Source organism: Fringilla coelebs, assembly GCF_963513975.1.
Source record: "Fringilla coelebs genome assembly, chromosome: 1".
NCBI classification, from domain to species: domain Eukaryota; kingdom Metazoa; phylum Chordata; class Aves; order Passeriformes; family Fringillidae; genus Fringilla; species Fringilla coelebs.
Window position 1 is genome coordinate 145,709,467 of NC_140028.1, and position 20,971 is coordinate 145,730,437.

Genomic DNA, 20,971 nt, shown 5'->3' on the forward strand with positions numbered 1-20,971 from the left:
TGCAAAGGATTTTATTTTATTGCTGATAGGCACTCCATAGTAACCAGCTTGCAGTTAGATTCTCTCAGAAACATCATGCTATCTTTTCTTTTTGTGCCACTGCAATAAAAAAAAAATGAAAAACTACCGAAATCCATACTGGCATTTTGTACCCTGCCCTCACTGAATCTTGATTGCTTGCAAGAACAAAACAAATCAATAAAGCTGTATAATTTGAGGTGTCTTCAACATTCTCACCTTTCAGATTCATTGTGATTCTGACCTATTTTGCTTTCTTCTGAGACAGCATATTGTCTTTTGTCCCTGCATTGAATTATCCCTTTATACTTTATCACTTCTCCAGTAGAGTCCCACGCTGTGTGTCAACCTGCTTGCACAGCCCTCTAAGGAACTCTGCCCATTTCTCTTTGTGCTTCCAATAAATTAGAAACCCCATAATGAAATGCTACCAAGGAGCATTTCCTGAACATTGCTTCAGCTGGCAGCAGTAACCCACAGCTGTTATCAAACACCTGATTTGGGATGCTCTTGCCTGCTGTGCTGTACCCAGCTGATCAGCCACGTGTGTGATGTGCTCACAGCCACAGGAGGGGCACTCTGGCACTGCTGGGACACTCAGAACAGTCTGGGGAGCTCAGGGGAGGCAGAGATGGGGGGAAATGGGTTTGAGCAAGAAAGGTGATGAGAAGGTGTAGGGTGACACAGCCAGCACTAACCTGTCAGTGCCTCAGAGAGAGCCAGCAGGTCTGTGCTCACCTCAGTCACACCAGTGAGCATCATTCCACTCATTTCCATATAGGAAATCAGCAACTGGCTGTCTCCAGAGCTAGGAAGAAACCTTAGCATTTGATTTGGAAGAAGGCAGTAATACAAGAGGCAGTGGATCACCAGGACATGTCTCTATTTTGCAAATCTTTTAACTGTTTAATCTCTTAAAACTGAAAATTAAATCATTGTCCTTGTTGCTTGAAGGGCAACCAGGACAGCTCTGCAGTCATGCAGAGCTGTGAATGCCCTGCCACCCACACCAGAGAGGCTTCCTTGGAGAACAATCTCATATCAAGGTGACATCGGGGAGGGACAGCACATTCCTGCCATGGGGACTTGCATTTTGGAAGCATTTATAACCAAGCTGAAGCTGACTGTGGTGGGGTCATGCACCACAAGCAGTACACATGGTTAATATGCAAATCTCTCCCACAAACATCCAGAGGCTGGACTGGGAATAGAAACTGATTTTCCAAACACCAAACCAAAGGTCTCTGGAACATCAAAGCTATTCCTTGGCAAATAACCTCATCCCAAGTTTGCAAAACAGCCATAAATAAAGTGTGATGGCAACATCCACCACAGCAATGGATGGACTGCCATGCTGTAAGAGAATGCTGCTAATTCACCTCCCACAGACTGATTGTCCATCTCAGTTATTTCATGATAATAATTCTTTGTTAAAAGATTAGTTTTCAAATTACACTTTTGAGAGCCTTGTACTGCTTCCAGTGCCAAAAGGGAATTTTAGACCAGCTTGAGGATTTATGACTTTGTGACAGCAGCAGGGTGGAGTGGATGCTCTTTTTGCTGCAAATGCAGCTCCAGAAGCAAGTGAGGCCACAGGTATTAACAGCCAGCAGCTCGTGTGCCAGCTCTCACCCCTCAGAGAGCGTTAATCCAATCTGCCAACTGCTGCTGCACTCTGCTGCAGCTCTGCCCTGCCAAGCAATTACAAAAGGCTCCTTTTGCTCCAGAGCCACCTGTCCCTCACAGCACTTCACTGGCACCACAAAGCCCTTCAGTCACTGCCCTAAAGGACAACAGCTATGTTTTCAACTGGTAAATAAAATGGGGGCTGCAAAGCACTCTGTAGGATTTTTGCACCAGCCTTTGTGGGCTTGTTGATGCTCAGGTTATTGGGAGGTAGCTGCAATGAAGTTACAAAGAATTATGAATGAACATTATCAATAATGAGCTCGTTCTTTTGTTATCTTTTTAAGCTTTTATCCATATTCACATCACAGGTATGAACTCCCAGGTTTCCCCTCCTGCCCTCTATACAGAAACTTGGAAATGGGAATGAAATTATCTAGGACATGGTTGTGGTTCTAACACACCAAACAATATATCTAAGGAACAGAAGTAAAAGATGAACTAAGGTTATTATGTATTATGAGTACAAAAGTAGCCTGAGGCCAAATGAAATATTTAGAAAGACATAGCAATTACTCCAAATGCAGGAAACACAGAAACATAGAACCCCTTCAGATCCAGACACACCACAGAAACACACAACCCTGATTCTTTAGGAACATTTAGGATTGTAGTAATCCCAGTATTGAGCCAGACCCAAACTTCATCCAGTTCACTTCCCTGGCTCAGTGACCCAAAGCCAGTTCAGACAGAAGAGTGGAGTTATCTGATTTACAGACTTCCTTTCCCAAAACACCTTCCCAGGCTCTTGCACTTTGCAACTTGGAGCACCTCTCTTGGCAGCTGTCTGCCTTGAGGGATGTCCCTGCTGCTCACCTCTCCACTCATTCTTTACAAGCATTTCCCCTTTTTGCACATACAAGCTCATGCAGCAGCTCCCTTTTCCCAGACAATGGTGCCAAACGCTTGTGTGGGTTATGATTCCTCTCAGCAGCCTTTGCTGTTTATTTTAGCTTTAGAGTTACACCCTGAATTATACATTTTATAGAGGCAGCCTGGGATAGCTGGTGGAGATAGGGTTCACATCCACTTTCACCTTCATTGTCTTTGGAGCTGCAAGTGTGAGGGCTGAAGGACAGCATGAGAAATGAATGCTTAATACAGCTTTTAATGAAACATTAGATAATGCCTTCTTCCAAACAAACATTTCTTGAGCTGTATAGACACTGACTGTGGAAATATTCTAAAAGCCTCTTTTTTGTGAAGTTTACAATGCAAATGGTAAAGCTTTATAGCAATTATGTGAGAACCAAGCCATGAAAAAGTGCTGAATGCTTAGTATGTCTAATTAATTTATTCATTTTTAAATTATTCACTTTAGAGGCAGAAATTAACAACTACAGAGCCACAGCACATGTTCTTTCTTTCAAAATTTATTCTTAACATGTAAAAAATTGCTTTTTCTACTGTAGCAGCTGAGAATGTGAATACTACAAAGAAGTTAGCACTGGCATTGAAATTTTTATAGTTGGTCCTAGGCTCAGGACACTTTTAGAAGACTCAAAGAAAAGAATCTGAAACAAGAAATATGAGTCTGTCAGAAAGCGTTAGGGAGCAACAGTTTAAAAGCAGCAAAGTGGATGTGAAAGAAATGAAAATACTCAGATGTATGCTAGGAACCTTGGTCAAAAATCCTCTCCCCTTTCAGTGAGAGGTTCATTTTCCAGTTCCATATAAGAACAGACGACTCAGAGCTGTACCTCAATGTTCACACAGATCTAGTTCACTGGAAGAGACAATTCTGTATTCTGACAGGAAGAAAACAAACTGAAATCACACAGAAGGCAGGGAGACATTTTCTTTGTGAGGCTTTGGGCAGCTTCCATGGGGTAAGTGGTCTGTGGTGATGAAGAGCATCTTTGGAAAGGGGACAGGAGGGAGCCCAGAACTTGCCCTGCTCCTTGCCTGCTGCAGAACCCTCCACAGCCCTGCCATCAGCAGCATCCCTCCTGCACACAGGAATATGAGGACTCAAGCATTTAAAGACAGGACTAAAGCCCTGTGATTCCTCTCCCTTTTAAAGAAAGAGCTTCTTTTGAGCAGAGAATAGAAGAAAGAAGAATAGAAGATTCCATTTTCAAATCTGGGTCATTAGCTGCCCAAGGAGGAGCATTAATTATTGGTTTTAACATCAAGCTGGTAAAAGCAGAGTTCTGCAGGCAGTTAAAGAGATGAAAGGCACTTGTTCAGGGTAAACACAGAGAGCCACTCACTCCTTGGATTTAGGATGTAACTCAGCTAAAGAGGAGAGCATTTACGTCAGAAAATTTGCATTTCTGAGTACAGGAACTTCATTGGGGTGCCCTGCATAGCAAGAGCTGTTTTTCCAGAAGAGGGCACTAAATATATATTTTTTTACTATTTCAATGATTAAGAATTTAAAAAAAAAAAAACAAAAAGGACTGGGAAATAGAAGAATTAGATTATAGACTGCTTCATATGTTTCTGCAGAGATGCCAGAATGAAGTTCTTTCCAGTTGTGCCATCTGAAGCTTTTTAAATCACTGTTGTTGTCTCATTTTGTATGCTACTCCTAATATATTTCTTTCCATGCCATTTAAAAATAACCACCTATACTTATTACAATCCAGCACAAACCAGGATGTTCATTGTCCCTAAAAACTTAGGAAGGAAATTTATGCTAAAAAGCAGGAACTCATCTCTAATGTAATTCTGAAGCCTGATTCTGAATTATATTTTTATTTTTCCAATAATTTTTATACTGGTATTAATTTCATTACTCTTAAAGCAAAGTTACCCCATGTTTCACTAAGATAGATTCCCATACAAGTGCAAGAAAGAAAACTGTGATTATTTTAATGCTGTCCATCTGTCTAGGAGACCTTGTACATTATCTTATGAAGGCTTTATTCAAAAACAAATTGTAATTTGTTTTTAAGACACTTTATGAATCTTGTTAGGACATTAACCTCTACCAATTTGTTCAAGTTAGCTCCTCTATACACTCAGAAAAGGAAGCAGAATGAGAAATAAAGCCTTATGCAAGCTAAGAAAAATTGTTTATTTTTGTATCATAGTGTTTTACCTTGAGGCTCTTTTATTTTTCCTTCCCTGCTTGATGAAAATCTCCTTTATTAAAGAAAATATTTACAGAGGAAGACTGCTGATAGCTGATACTGATACATACACCTATGTGCTTTTGCATGACAGGCTAATTCTTTCTGAGTTTGGATGCTCCCCTAGACTTCCCTGGAAATGTGGATTTGCTTTGCAGCTTACTGATGTGTATCTGTGCCTGTGAATAAATGCAGGATACAGTTTATTGGCCTTTGCTACATAAGCAAGGCTGTCCAACTTAGTCTGAAAAACAACTTTGCACTCAGTCTTGTTTGTGCAATTTCTGTTGAAGTCTCCCAGCTCAATTCAGGAGGCTTCAGGTTTAGTTCTAATTCAATTTATCTGCATTATTAGGAGAACAGCAAGGGTTTAATCCATTGTTTTTAATAGGAAAGCAGTTTAAGCTCAGCAGCTGAAATCAGCAGACTCTGGTTTTAATGCTCTGCATTTCAAGTTTTGTTGCAATGATCAGACTAAACAGCCCCTGGAGTGGAGAGAATGGAGACTGAAATTGGGGTTTTGTGGAGTTTTCCCAAAACCATTGCTATGTAGGGAGCAGGCAGCAGCAGAACTGTGATGTGGGGATGGAGGGCTGCAGGCTGTGCTGAGCTTTGCTTCCCAGCTCAGGCAAACACATCATGTTGTGTTTTATGAATGCACCCAGATCATCATTTCAGAAGCACAGACTTCCCCCTGGAAACAGCCCCAAAACCAGGGAGCAACAGAGCCAAAAATCTGGTATCCAGTGTGGTTTTATTGTTGGGCCACGGAAGAGCTGCAGGCCCTAAGTCACAGCAGTGTCTGCCAATGATAAATCATGGAATGGTTAGGCCTGGAAGATCATCCAGCTCCAACCTTCTACAGACCAGGTTCCATAAATGCTGAGATGATCCCACTCCAAGAATACCTGCTGAGCACGAGGAGAGTGCTCACTGTTTGTATTTTAGGGGTGCAAACAGATTTTCTGTGGATAATAGACAAAACCAGCCATTCCTCCCTGCTGACACTCAGTGCCTCTCCCTTTTATTAAGAATGGAAAACAAAGTATGCAGACTTGGGATCTGTCTTTTCATTCCACTTTTTTTCCCCCCAGTTTCTACTGAGTTACAATGACAGACCCTTAATTTTAAATAAGAACCCATGGCTCAATGATCCTAAGTAACAAAATGTCCCTACAATCTATTTGTTTGAGTTCCTAACTCCCCCAACTTCTTTCTTAAACTGCTTTTTTTTCCTCATTAAATCAAGCTGTTCCAAAGCAGAATTGCTGTCAAAAGCAAAGAACCATTTAGGCTACATAAAGGAGTACAGTTTCTGCTGGAACTTTGTCAGGATTTCAAATGAAGCATGAGGGTTCCCCAAACCAAAATAAGGAATAGATTTGACCTGTTTTCTTCCCCTGTGTTAGTCCAAAATTGGCCCTGAAATTAAGCAACATGAAATTAATTTCTGTGGTTTCTCCCTCAAAAGCAAGCTCTAGGATTAAACTTGTCACTAATTATTGCTCCACTGGGCTGTAACTGTGTCCAAAAATTTCTATTCTAAACAAATAACAGGACAGAAATGATGGAAGAACAAATATTCTCCCCATTTGAAGACATGTTTGCTCAATCAGAGAGGGTATCCACCCTCCCATAATAAGTTTTAATTCTGTAAACACGGGCAGCAGAGAAGGTTTGGCATCCACAGGGCCCTGCTGCTGAAGGCACAGCTGAGGACACCTGAGAAGGCAGTGTTTGCACAACTCTGTAATAGAGTTTTGAAAAGCCAGGAATCCCCTGAGAGCTGTGTGGCAAACTTCCCTCTCTCTCTGTGCCACTGCAGATATCAAATATTAATTAGCCTGAAACAATTACTGATACCAACACACGTTGGTACATCTGACAGAGACATTGCTGCTTCTACCTGGGCTGAGATCCCTGGTAGGAAAGCTCCCAGCTGCTGAGGGGTCAGGCATTAGCAGCTTTGGTTTTTTCTATGAAAGTTCACCATGAAGAGCTCATCTCCTGGCTTGGACAGACTACCCCAGGTCGGACAGAAAAGCAAATGGGAGTGTGGAAATGTTTTTGAATTAACCTTGTCTGATGCCTTTGGAAATTCTGGTTTGTCTGCCTTGTTGAAAACAGCAGATGTGGGAATTTGCTCATGGTGGGTTTGAGATTGGAAAAGATAGGCTTTCTTTCACAGAGACCTCATTAGTAATTAAAAATTACCACAACAAGCTCCTCTTAAAATAAAATATTGCCTTTGAGTGTTGTCAAACAATAGCTGCTGCTTCAGCTTCAAATCCAAAGTAAACTATCACCCACAAAATGAACCTCTTCTCTGCTGTTAGCACATTCTTGTTATTGCAACACTTCTGGACACACAGGCCTTAGCTTTAGCTATGCAAATGTGGCTGGAGCACTGCTGCTCTACCACAAAGAGGTTAAACAGCACTTATCAAACAAGGTAACCACACAGCTAATCTTGCTTTTCAAAATAATATCACTAAAACCAGGATCTGTAACAAGAAGTGATAGTGGAACCCTGGGAAATGTTAAAGATAGAATCTGAAAATGTTAGGCTTTGTGTTTTCCTAGATCAACTGCACCTGCGTAAGCAGTATGATAAATGATATAATTGTTAGATGTGATGATTGTTTAGTAATTAAATATAATTATTATATAACCATAAGAAGAATCATGAGAAACTATGTTGGAAATTTAAGGGGGGCTTTGCTTAGCTGAAATCTATGTATACAATAGAAGAATATAAGTTTAATAATTAACATGAAAGTTATATAACGATAGAATATAAAAACATGTTCATCTCGACTGTATGGTCGCAGTCAGGTTTGGGTTTGTACCCCTGACACCCAGAGCTCTTCAATAAAAGCACCTGCATATAATCATTCTGTGATTATGTGTTCCTGAACACTAACAGAAGGAGAAAGAAAGGTGGTCCCCACCTTCAGCCCTAACACCCCAGAACAGCCTCACTGACAGCCCACACAGGCACACACATAAAAGTGCTGCTGTTTTCAGAAGCTGTGAGCATTAGCTGAATGGTATTATTAATATTTATTCTGTGGGAAGTAACTGAAGTTGTTGCTTTCCTGAAAATTTAGCAAATTATCAGATTTGTTGAGTGGCTGGCCTATGTGTTTCCATTTATTCATTAATAACTTTATTTCTGGTCATTAAAAAAGCAGTGGATCACTACAGTGATGCAGCTCATTCTTCATTCCCAACTACATTTATACAGTTGGTGAGTTGAGAAAAGAGAAAATACTCTGCCTGAAGATACACACATGCACAGATGTAATAACAGAAATATTTTAACTAATACTAACAGCATTTGGATTGAGTCCTTTTCTTTTTGTTTAGTAAGGGCTTTATCCGAATCCATTATTTATCCTAATAACAGTAACTAATTCTCACAAGTATATGAAATTACAGTGCTTTAGCCTTGAAAATGTTGGAAAAAATAACTTTAGCCAGCAGCCTTTGATAGAAGTGAACAATGCCCTTATATTGTACAATTTCCAATAGAGGAGTCCTTCTGATTTATGAACAATGATTCAAAACTGTATTCAAATTAAAAAGAGGATATAGAAAACCACAAACATCAGCTTCTTACTTCAAAATGGCCCCTTCAAAAATGAATAATTTACAACAGAACACCAAAAATTAAATAACAATCAATAAAACAGGTAGCATTATTTTATGACAGAAATATTCTATCTGTGCTCACTTTTCATGAAATCACTAAACACTTTCAGTGTTCCTGAAAATAACATTGGGTGAGAATGAAAAAAATAAATTTGAAATATATTTATTGCCATATAAAGAAAACAGATTTATGTAAGCCTATTTCTAGGCCTGGTAAATCCATTTCAATTAAGCAATAAATATCATCACTACAGTCTGAGCAGTATTACAGATGATAGTTATGACAGTGTTCAATTTTCAGAGGTATATTTATCATAATAATGTTTATCACCTAGCTCAAAAGGATGTTTTGAGGATTCATTAATATTTATACCCATTAGTGTTTTGGAAATAACAAGCGTTATGTTATTTTAATTTTTACACAACTAATTAAATTAGTATGAGGTCGTAATTGGACCATAAGCACAAAACCCATTCATTTCACATAACAACCAGACTTGGAGAAATAATAAAAAATAGTAACAACAACAATAGGAATATGTTGCTTTCTATAAATAATGCTTTTTTCACTCCATTCACACTGTAAATACCAAGCCTAAGGTTTGCTCTGGGTCTTTCTGAGCTCTCTTTGGTCCTAACACTTGTCTTAGAGATACAGGCAGGGAGAACAGAAATCCTGAACTCATCACATGAACTATGCTAAAAAATAATTATGGAGTGTGTTCTAATTACAATGATTCATTCTTTACAGCCATTTGGATTAAAAATGAGCATTTCTTTTACTGCAAAATAGGTAACAGCATCTGTTGTATCAGCTGCAAAAGCCTCTGAGCTCTAACTTTGTTCAGAAGCCTTTGCAGTTTGGTCCATGCTAATCAGCCAGCATTTCTGAATGTAATTGCCCTTAACTGGAACAAACACAGTAATGCTGGTAAAATTGGAGACAAAGAGCAAAAAGTTTTACAAGGAATCTTGGCAGCTTTAATTCCTCTCTTGCCTGATCACAACACTGATTCCTAATAAAGGCAATTAAATATTCACTGTTGAACATCTCACTACATCACTCCAGTAAAAAGGTATTCTTCTCACATATTTCCTCTGTTCCTTTTGTTCCATTGCACAAACTCCACTGGTAACTGACTGCCACACAAAGCTGCACAAGCTTTAGATACTTGTCTTTACTCTTACCTCAGTCACAAAAATACCACGAGATTTAAGGGTTGCTTTGTCACTTGGCTGTTTAGGAGCCCCTTTTGGAGACCAGGGGTACCCACAGAGGTGGTGCCAGCCCAAAGACCTGTGTCTGTTCCCAGGAGGGACACGGGGGGCACAGAGCTTGCCCCTCTATTGTAAAAGCAGGCAACCCAACACAGGGAGAGAATGATGCATCTGACTCCGCCTTATCAGAAGGCTAATTTATTAGTTTATTATGCTATGTCATATTAAAGAATACTATACTATACTGTACTAAAGAATACAGAAAAGGTAATTACAGAATGTTAAAAAGATACTAATGAAAACTCCTGACTCTTTCCAGAGTCCTGACACAGCTTGTCCCCAGTTGGCCACTGAATCAAAACAACTCCCAGCAGAACCCAATGGAACAATCACCTGTGGGTAAATAATCTCCAAACACATTCCACACATGAGCACAGCACAGGAGAAGCAAATGAGCTAAGAATTGTTTTCTGTTGGAAATGATGAAAGTTTGACAAGCAAGTCTCACAGATATGTGTGCTTAGCAGAAAGATTTTTGAATGTGGAGTCTGGTGAAGGAATAGAGTTGGAAGCAAGCTTTGATCTAGAAGAAAAGAATTGCTGAGCCAGTCTTACTGGATAACCAAGGAGGCAAAGGCTGTGTTAGTTAGAAGGGGTTTTTATGGCTTAGAGCAAGGGATAAACCCACCTCAAACAAGATGATTTTACCAAGCAGAAAGATTCCACAGGCAAACAAGCCTGTCGATGTGGCAAGTAGAAAAAAGGTTTCAGAATTTTCCATTGCAAGAGAACTGAAAAACAACTTCTAGCTTAAACTGTAATGTACTGACTTTTAGTGATTGGAGACTAGTAACATGAATATGGTAACTATAGTAGTTATGACAGGCTATAGGTAAAAGTTAAGGTACAGATTGGTTCTACTGTATTAAGATGCTCAGCAAAGAAAAGTCTACAATGCAATGTAACCAAAACCAAAGGGTCTCCAGGCCTGCCTGCAGCTGGAGCTGACAGCTGTAGGCACAGCTCTGTCACCCACCACCCTGGGCTGCTGCAACATCTTGGATGGAATAAACTGCATTTTGAAGAGCTTCCTGGAGTCCCACATCCCTCATTTCAGCTCTTACAGTTTTCCTTTTCTCTGTGGCCTTTTGCTGCCTTTGAGCTTCCCAGGAGAAAAACCCTGGGTGAAGGGATCACTTCAGAGGATGTGAATGCCACACCATCAGTGCTGCTGGAGCCACGGGCTGGGCAAGAGCATCCTTGGCCAGGCACCACCAGAGACAGCCGTGAGCCTCTGCCCCCTTCTGCTGAGCTGCTGTGGCCAAACCCCGTTTGCCCACGTGTTTTGGGGTTATTAAACCATATATCAGAGCTCCACACACTTGTTTTGGTGAAGGATGATTTGAAATCAAAGTTTCTCCATGGAGGTGTTTATTCCCTGATGCTTTCCTGAAATTTCACTCTGTTGTTTCAGCCTCAGGTTGCACCTTGTTGTGGTGTAAAGAAACTAAAAATAAACAGCAGGGAAACTGTGGGAGTATTTCAAGACAAAGAAGCTTGGTGCCTTTCCTGTGACCTTTCCAGAAAAAGAACAAATCTTCTGTGTTCAAGGTTAGAAAAGCTCCCTATTAGCACAAGGCTTACCCAGAATATTGCTGCCTGAAAGATTAAACTTCTGTAAATATAAGCACTGCAGAAAAAAAAAGCATTACAATGAAATCTGACAGCCAGACTAGCCACAATGTACTCACACCAGCCTCACAGCTGTCTGCCAAGATTCCTGGGAGAAATATGTTTTAAGGAACGTGCTTTATTCATTATCCTTTAAAATGATGAAGTGATAGAACAGGAAAACACACATTAGCTGCCTCAGTGTCTTTGCAAAATAGGTGTCTGGCAGTTCAGTGCTGTGTTATTCCAGTGTGGGAGTCAGTGCTGTCACCCAGACCAACACTGAGCAGAGATGCTTCTGTGCAAATAAATAGAAAAATATAGAAGCAGCTATTACTGGAAGGAAATGACTTTGTGGCACTTTTCTTAAAAATATTCCGCTTCATTGGAGTGACACATTGTGCTCCTCTATTTTGGTGTTTATTCCTGGCTGGTATTAAACATAGGGGCTGAATCCATTCATTTCAGAATTCAGACAAATTATTAATTCATACTATGCATATTAAAGCAGCACAACTGTACTGTGTAAAAAAATGATGAAAATATCTATACTCACAAACAATTAAAAGGCAGCGCATCACATTTTCAAATGCCAAAAAAATAAGAAACAATTTCTGATGGCTAAAAAATAAGTATTCAATAATTCCAATAAGCTCTTTTTTTGAAATTGTAGAATTAAACTTTAAAGACATGTCCTCTGCCAATGCATCTCCTGAAATTTCCTTTTGACTTTGCAACAAGGACAACTGCCCAAGGCTTTGTTGATCAATTCCTTGTGTTGCAGAAAACAGTGTAATTTGAATTTTGTCCAAGAGTACAGTTTGAAATGCAGAAAATGTGAAGAGCTAACTAACATGCAATTATTTGTAGCCACAGTCTGCATACCAAGGGAGAAGAAAGCTGAAGAAATAATTTAGCAGTTATTGCCATTTTAATACAGAGAGTCACCCATCATGGCTGAAGGCTGCAATAACCAAGACTGAACCCAACTACCCCTCTATTAGCATGCTTCAAAACAGAACAAAACAAAACAAACCCAACAAATTTTCTTTTCTCCATAAACATGGATCTTAAAGGAATAAAAGAGGTCTTGATTTGTTTTGTTTTGTTTTCCTTCAGGAACTCTTGCTATAGAAGAATATCTGAACAATTTGCAATGTTCTCTTACAGTGAGTACATGCCACATCCTGAAACATTCCCAAAGAATGTTTTCAGCTTCCCACCCTGGGTTTTCCTTTCTAGAAAAAGATGTGCTGTGATGCAGGGAGCACCTGGCTGTGTGCTGCTCTCTCTTCTCCAGACAGGCATCTTAAGAACCACAAACTCAGTATTTTTCTGTACCTCAAACTCACAGGTCTGCAAGCGCTGACATGCAGAGAAGAGGATGCAGAGGAAGCACATCCAGCCCATCCCTTTCCATTCCCATGGCTCTCCTGCCACATTGCCCACATCAAGCTCTCCTCCACAGACTGAACACAAAGTCTGGGCTGTAAAAGCCCCCCTAACTCTGCTTCTTTCAGACCTTCAGAGTGTGCATTCCTTTCAGTGGATAGAGGTTGAGAATAAAGTTATTTTCTCATTACCATTTTTAGAAATTTAACTTTTTCTCTCTTTTTTTTTTCTTTTTTTTTTTTTTTTTTGAGGTTTTTGTTTTGTTTTGTCATTAAAGTCATTTTTCTGTCATTCTCAGAGGAGCTGAGGAAGCCCTCCCTCCTCAGGGCTCTTCCAGCTTTCACAGTCCATCTGAGCAGAGTGGGCACAGGGCTTCCACAGACAAAGGCTGATTTCCACTAAAAGAAATGCATTTTGCAAAACATCTCTGGCTTACAAGGCAGGGAAATTTGAGAGAAAGGCTTTGCTTGCTCAGTGACCCTGAGGCTGTCTTTTCCATGTTTAGAATTAACACTTCCCCATCCATCTCTGTCTAGAACTCAGCTAAGCTTCAGGTAAGTGAAGTCACACCACCAGTAATTTCCCATGAAAAATCATTATGAATTACTCCTTAAGTTTCTGATAGTTTTATTTTTCTTTTTTCTAAACCAGACATGCTTCTTCTGACTTTCATAGCACCAACTCAGGAATAACTACAAAGATGATAGCGGAGAAATCAGATTAGAAACAGAGCTACAACTTTCACTGCCTAAAGAACCCACAAATTTCCTTTGGTTAGCAGCTGAAATGTTATTTACATTGTGGAAAAAAATTATAGCTGTCAGTGAATTAATTATTTTCATTTTGAAGAATTGTTGATATTCTGGACTATGGAAACAAAATATATAGGGCTTATAGTTCATCCAAGTAATACAGCATAGCTATCACTCAAACATTTCAGGTCTTATACCAGCAGAATTGAGAAAGACAAAAATATTATTCATGCAGAAGAATTGCTTCCCCCATGTTTGATTCTTTGGTCATCATTTAAAAATGACTCATTACATTTTTCCCTTTTGAAGTCTGGTAAAAAATTTGCTGTAATCCAGAGCTTAGTATCAACCTAATGGTGATTTTTTACAAATGATTTATACCTAACCCTCAGAAGAAAAGGATTTATAATGAAAGTGATAGCTCAAGCCTAACTGCAGCACTGGGAATGGTGACACCATAATTAATGTATTATTTCAGTTGTGGGAGACACTGACAGTAGCTTTTTGTTCTGGGGAAGAAATTTATAGGGTGATGGAAAAAGGCACTGTGGAAAAAAAAAATCACAGAAGAGGAATAGAAATCCTTGTAGCAAAGACATGTCCTTACAATCCCCCTCCCAGAGGCTATAAAATCCTGGCAGTGACAGTGTTTCCTCACAGTCTAATTTATACCTTTCTCCTCTACTAGATGGCAGTGTGACATGCTCTCAGAATTGCTAACTGAGGGGGTTTCTTGCTTTCTTTCAGAGGAAGCAATTAATTTAAAATATCATCTTGCTGGCATAAAAGTAAAAGAAAAAAAAAAGAAAAGTTTGCCACTGTCTGTGTATTTTGAAATCAAATCTGTTTACTTACAGGTTCAACATCAAAGGCAAATAGTGCATATTCCCTGTCAGGTGACACCTCATACCGGATAGCCTTTAAGGAGACCTGGAAAATAAATAGAGTTTTGAAACAGATATCCATCAGTTTTCAAGCTAATGACACCTAGAACTAATTGTTATGATCATCTCTCTAAGGATAAAGAATACTGCCAGAATTAAGTGTCTTGAAAAATAGAATATTTTTTTTTTCAAACCCCAGAAATGTTATGTGGGCACTCATAAGAGAAAGAATAAATGCATTGTGACTCAGAGCAGGCAGCTATATCAAAAACCCCAGAATTTTCCTTGCTGCACAGTGGCTGATGAGGTGGCAGGTGTAGGCAGTAGTTAGTAGAAAGCTCTGATAAATGGCAATTTATTAATTCCCTCTCATTATCTGTATTCACTGGCCAGCACAGAAGATAAATAGCTTCTGGAGCAAATTAGTAATAAAGACACCACTGCCTCCCCCAGTTAAGATAACCCAGAAGAAAACTATTCTGTTTTACCTGGGGAAAAGTTTTTGGGATGCTGCAGTGACCTGGGCTCTGCAAAAATCAGCACAGTAAATCTTGCAAACAAGAAGAAATGCCAGGATATCTCAGACCTGCCAGGAATTGCCTTTTTCCAGCTCCACTTTTCATTTGTGTAGCGAAGCCATTTCTCCTCCCCAGCATGTTTCAATATAATGCATTGCTGGCACAGATGGCACCAAGGTCAAAGAGAGGTGCCACTGACACATCACTCATGCACTGCCTTTTAAATCTCACCCTCTCACCTAACAAATTCGATCTAAGTCCTTGAGGGAGTCCCACAGGGCAAAACTGAAAGGGGAATTGGGGACAGTGCTCCCCAAGGCCAGCAAGGATGGATGTGCTGGGGGAGGGAGCCAGGAGCAGAGGGGTCAGGTGGCACCATCACAGAAGGATTTGGATGGGAAGGGATCTTTAAAGGCTGTCTGTCCAACCCCCTGCAATGAGCAGGGACAGCTTCAGCCAGACCAGGCTGCTCAGAGCCCCATCCAAGCTGATCCTGAGCATTTCCAGGGAAGAGCACCCAGCACCTCTCTGGGACATCTCACAGTCTGCTGACCCGGAGCAGCTCGGGATGGAGAGGGATGGGGGAGCCTGGGCACCAGCAGGGTCAGCATGGAGACAGATTTTATTTACAGGAGACAGATTTTATTTAATTTTATGTCAACAGCATGGGGAAGGGAAAACATGACCAAGTAGCAAAAGCTTTCTGCCTCAGGGCTGGGAAGAAAGAGGAAAAAGACAACGTGTCTGAGTAAATGTAATGGCAGCTCTTGCACTGGGGCTTTGTGGATTATTGTGGAGGTGACCTGCAGATGTATTTACTGAGAGGGCAGAGGAACAAAGGTAGAACAGGCAGGCAGGTGGAAAATGGCCCCAAAATGCAGGATTATCTTGTAGCACTGTGCTTTTCTTACAAATGCCAATAATTAAAAGCCAGTGGAATAAACAAGAGGCCAAATGGAAGTGATTTGACTTCAACAGACCTTGACATTAAAGGAAACCAGCCCATTCCCTTTGAATTGTAAAGAAAGGGGTTACACTCTGGTAAAAGAGGATTGCTTATGTGATGCAGTAAAGTTTGAAGGTTAAATGCAGCATGTGAATTTTAAGTTTGGGCCATGATATAATAATTCAGTAATAAATTCTTTGTCTCATTAAAAAATAATTAATACAATTGATGTACTAACCTCTGCCACAATGCTGGTTTCATCTACTACAAAAAACAACGCTACAAAACCCTTCTGTCACTATAAGCAATACTCTGCATCAGGTGTCACTTTGTTTTCTTTACATTCATTTTAATAGTCACCTACTAACTTCTTCCCACAATTTCTTAGGGGTTTCTCTCAAATACAACTCCACTTCTTTTCCTTAGCACTGTTCATAAAAAACACTGAAATCGCATTTCAACCATTAGGCAAGAAAAATCAGCGAATGCACAAACAAAAAATAAGTATTTGCGTGGAGGACTGTAGAGAATGGCAATAGACAGTAAATTATATCAATTGCCCTTTTTATTAAGCATGCAGAGATGAGAATTATGCATCTTTCAATTATATGTGATATGCAAGACTAGCTTCAAACCTCTATATGATACTTTCCAGAAGTATGAGAGAAACTGAGCTTGCAGAATAATAACAAAAGCTGGGGTTCAATCTCACATTATCCATCACTGCATAGCCCATTGTAGCACCAGAGAATTGCTTCTCCTTGACAATACATGAAGTTGAAACCCAAGTCATTTTCTGCTTTACTGATCCAACTGCAAGAGAGCTGTGAAATTCAGCTACTTGTCATAGAAAATACTTACAATTTTTTTGTTTTCTATTAATATTGTTGAACTGTTGGTTTCCACATTCCTCAGAATCACTGTGCCATTCTGGTTTCTATAAATGAATTCATTATCTGCAAGGAGGAAAACAAAAGGTCATTAAGGAAATCTGAAATTGTGTTTGTGTGGAACCTAATTATGGACTTAAAACCAAAAGTACTGCAGGAAACTTCTTTCTGAAGAGCACAGATTTTTTTTTTTTAACACTTTAGTCATTGCTAAAAGTGGCTTTGAGGACAGCCATGAAATGATGTGGTTGGTGTTTGTCACATGTTTGTTGTGCCACGCTTTCCCTGAGATGAATGCAAGAGTGACCTGGTTTGAATGTACATACACAGCTTGCTATATAGTTAGTGTAGAAAACAAGGTCAAAAAACCCCATTCTTTATGATTAAAGGTTTCTGAGCTGCACAGTCTCTGTAGGAGTTTAATAAGCCTGGAAAGTCTCTGAAAGTGAAAGGCAAATTACCCTCTAACAAAGCAGATTCTGGAACCTAATATTGTGCTCCAACTCTGGAATTTGTTCTGCAGACTTATACCAGCAGGAGAAACATGCAGAGAAACCAACATTTTCACATGAAACAACCTTGTCTCCGTGCACTTTGGGACTTCTCCAGCTCTCAAGACAGGTGGACAAGAACAAAAATACTGGAGACAGTGTCCAGCTCTCAAAGCACACAGCCTGCCTGAGAAAGGCTGGGGCAGACATATGAAAGGGACTCCAAATGAGGGTTAGGTAGCAGGTCAAAAGTTCAGGATGAAAAACATTACAACCATAAAGGGATGTCATAAATTGAAGTTCAAATCTGATCAGTGCTTACATGCACTGCCCTGCAGATAAAACATAAAACCTAAGTCCCAAGCACTCTGCCATTAAAGGAATCAGCAGTTTTTCTTGGCACAAAACTAGGGTTATGGTTTATTTGCAGCTTGGCTAAACTGAGAACTGACAGATCCTACAAAACCTCTGCTTTCTTTCTCTGATCTTACCAAACCTCCAGTTCCAGTCAGGGAAACAATTCCTCACCACCTACCCATTATGGTGGCTGCCCCAGGAGTGTCACCATGATGCAGCAAGGGCTAGGGACATGTGGATGGTTTAACATTACCCATGGGGTGTCCTGGCATGAGTCAAAGGTGAGTTTAAACCCTCTAGGATGGGTTACAAGCACAAACCCAGCTCACTGTAACTGCAGAAGTGTGCACTGCCCAGCTAAAGGCAGCACTGGGTTTGGAGACTTGGTTCTTTCAAAACTTGGCTGTAGAGACCTAGCATATCCCTTATCCATGTTCCAGTCTTTTATTTCCAACCTGGCGATGATAATCCTCATCACAGTCACTAACCAGCTTTACAAAATGCTCTGAAGGGGCAGATGAAAAGCTTCTATGCTCTACTTATTGCTGTCACTAAAAAAAAATCTCCTCCTCCCTATCAGAGACCTACACATAAGTGGAAGAAGAAGAAATCCTCTCTGAGATTGGGATGAATCAGATTCTGGAAGAACACAAGGTTTTAGAGACTTTCAGATTCTCAGAGTCCAAATCAGAGCAATAGCCCTTTAGACTCATAGGCAAAGTTCTCAAAGCATAAATCTATTTTAAATTATTAAATAAATTTTATCAGAAACTTCTGTCTTGAATAAAAAAAAAGATGGATTTTAATTAGATTGACTTACATTTATCTTTAAAGTATTCCTTCATACAATTTATGACTTACATTTATCTTTAAAGTATTCCTTCATACAATTTCTGACTGAACAAACTAAGAAACTTAAACTTGAGAAAGAACTGACTGAACAGAGCCAGGACAGAAGTCAAAAAAAGTCATAAGCAGTATGGAGAAGATAAATAATGGAAGCTTATTCCCTCCCTTTTCCAAAATAAATACTGGAAGGCACCAGATGACACCAGTCAGTGTCAGGTTCAGCACAAGTAAAAGATATTATTTCTTCATGCTGAAGGCAAAGAAACTGTGGAAGTCACAGTCCCAGAACAGAGCAGGTGCCAGGGCTGCAGGTGGAGCCGAACTAGAATTAGAAAAATGGAAGAAAAATCCATCAAAGATTATGTGTCTGGAAGGGGAATGCTTTTCAGGAAGCCCATGAAGCAGCCATTGTAAAGGACTAAAGGAATATCCTGAATCCTCAACCTGAGAGATTTTCCTGCTTTTCAGAATCTTCCCTTGCCCTGGGCCATATGCCAGAGACAATCCCTGGGGTCTGATCCAGCACTCACTTATTTACAGCTCTAACTTCAGCTTCTGTGTCCAGATCCTTAAGAAAAGTGTTTATGGCAACAATTTAGGAAGTAAGGCAATAAAAGATTTAATGCTCTGTACACACCTGGTCTTTATATGCTCAGGCCACAAAGTCTGAAGCATTACTTGTTATAAAAGGAAAGTATGCAGCTTAAATTGTTATTTTCCAGAAATATTTCAGGCATTCCAGAAAAAAAAAAAAAACAGGAAAAATTAAACTGAGAGACAGACTATTACCTAATTATCAGACATGTTTAAAAATATTACTGCTTTAATAATCACCCTTTGTCAACCACACAGAATGTTTTCCAATTACACACTAAGTTTCAGACAGAAAAAAATCATGGTTTAAGCATGGCCAGCAAAACATTTGGATAATTGTAAGGCTCTCAGGATATTTCCTAATTACAGAAAAGAAAAGAGCAATGAAATTCAGCTCCAAGTTCAGAACATAGGTAAAGTAACCTATTAATCTAATGAGTCTGTGAAGCTGTTTCTTGAACATAGCAGGAACTGATGGAAGACACATTACTGCCCATAATGACATTGCTACCAAATTTTATTGCTCCTTATGCTCCAAAAAACCCCATAACATTTTAATAAACTATGAAACTTCAGGGTTACACAAGAGCTGCTCCATGGTTGGAAGTAGGAGATAAAAGACTTTCCCGTTATTTGTTAAACCATAACAAGTTTAAAATCAGGTGCTAACCTGCCACATGTACTTTTAGAATGCATAAAAAAAGAATAAATGAAGCAGTGCTGATTTGTTAGGGCTCTAAATCTTGCTATTATATTCAAAGCCAGCCATCAACACTGTCTGAGTTAATGAACAGAAAATTGGTCTGCTTAAGAGAAGAACAAATTGATCTGCATTATACTCCAAACAAAACACTGTGAAGTTTAGCTGGGTCTTAGTCCTCAAAAGATGAATAATATTCCTGGACTTCTGTTTTGAAATGTGTGATTTGTTCCAGTGCAAGAGCATTTTTTTTAAATGGGACATACCTCAATCAAAGCCAGAAAGCAATGCAGTGGCCTCTGTCTGTAATGAATTCTGTCCAGCAAGCTGATGAGAATTTGCAGCCTGATTTATAGTTGTCACCAGAGCTGATAAAGGTCATCACTGCATCTCATTTTTTAAATCTGCCTTTCTTTGGGGCTGGTGTTCAGTATAAATGATGCTGAATATTTTAATTTTCAGGCATGCAGCCATTTATTCCATTTCTTCAATCTTTCTTGGGTTTTTTCCATCTGTTCTTCACTAAAGAAGCCATGGATGTCCCATCCCTGGAGGTGTTCAAGGCCAGGATGGTTGGACCTTTGAGCAATCTGGTCTAGTGAAGGGTGTCCAGTGGGGTTGGAACTGGGTGGTCTTTAAGGTTTCTTCAACCCATACCTCTCTGATTCTATGGTTCAATAGCAAAATTCACTTTTCCAACTCCTCACCTCCCTTTCAACTTCCAGGAAATTGTCTGGGTGGTAGATTACATTCTCTGACTGTGAATGTAGACACAGGTATGTGGTCACACTTGGAAAAAACTGACTGATTGCAAAAAAAAAATGATTCCCAGAAATAATGGATCAGCCTTGGGGCTGTTCAGAGTCAGTGCAGAGGAACGGGGAGGTCTGGGGAGAAACTTTTAAAAACCTGCTAAGCAGAACAGGTGAAATCATAAACCCCATCTGCTTCTCTGTCTTTAATTTGGGCAGAAAATGCACAGGCAGAGCAAACAGACCCAAGGAGAGGGAGCTCATGTCCCTTGATGTCACTCAGCCCTGACCAGGAACAGCACAGACAGACTGGGTACCAGATAAAACAGCTCACCACAGTGGACAGGAAGGTTTGGGACAACTTCACTTCTAGCAGGAGTAAGTTTGAGTGCAAAGAATTTGAAGGAAATACATCCATTGACAAAAACATAGCATCAGTGCCCAAATATTTAGAGCAGTAAAGCTTCTCTGAAGTCCACATTAGCAGAGATGAAAGATTGGATTATAGGATACTAGCAGGAC

General features: G+C 39.8%; 1 protein-coding gene across 1 annotated transcript in view; it reads right to left on the reverse strand.

Moving 5' to 3' along the window:
* The window catches only part of DPP6 (dipeptidyl peptidase like 6), a gene marked incomplete at its 5' end in the record, with an annotated part of 404,621 nt that overhangs the window by 120,138 nt on the left and 263,512 nt on the right, over positions 1-20,971 (reverse strand). The window contains 2 exons of the mRNA XM_084224866.1: positions 14,324-14,398; positions 16,678-16,772. Of these exons, the coding sequence (XP_084080992.1) occupies positions 14,324-14,398; positions 16,678-16,772 (170 nt within the window). The remainder of the gene's footprint in view (positions 1-14,323; positions 14,399-16,677; positions 16,773-20,971) is intronic.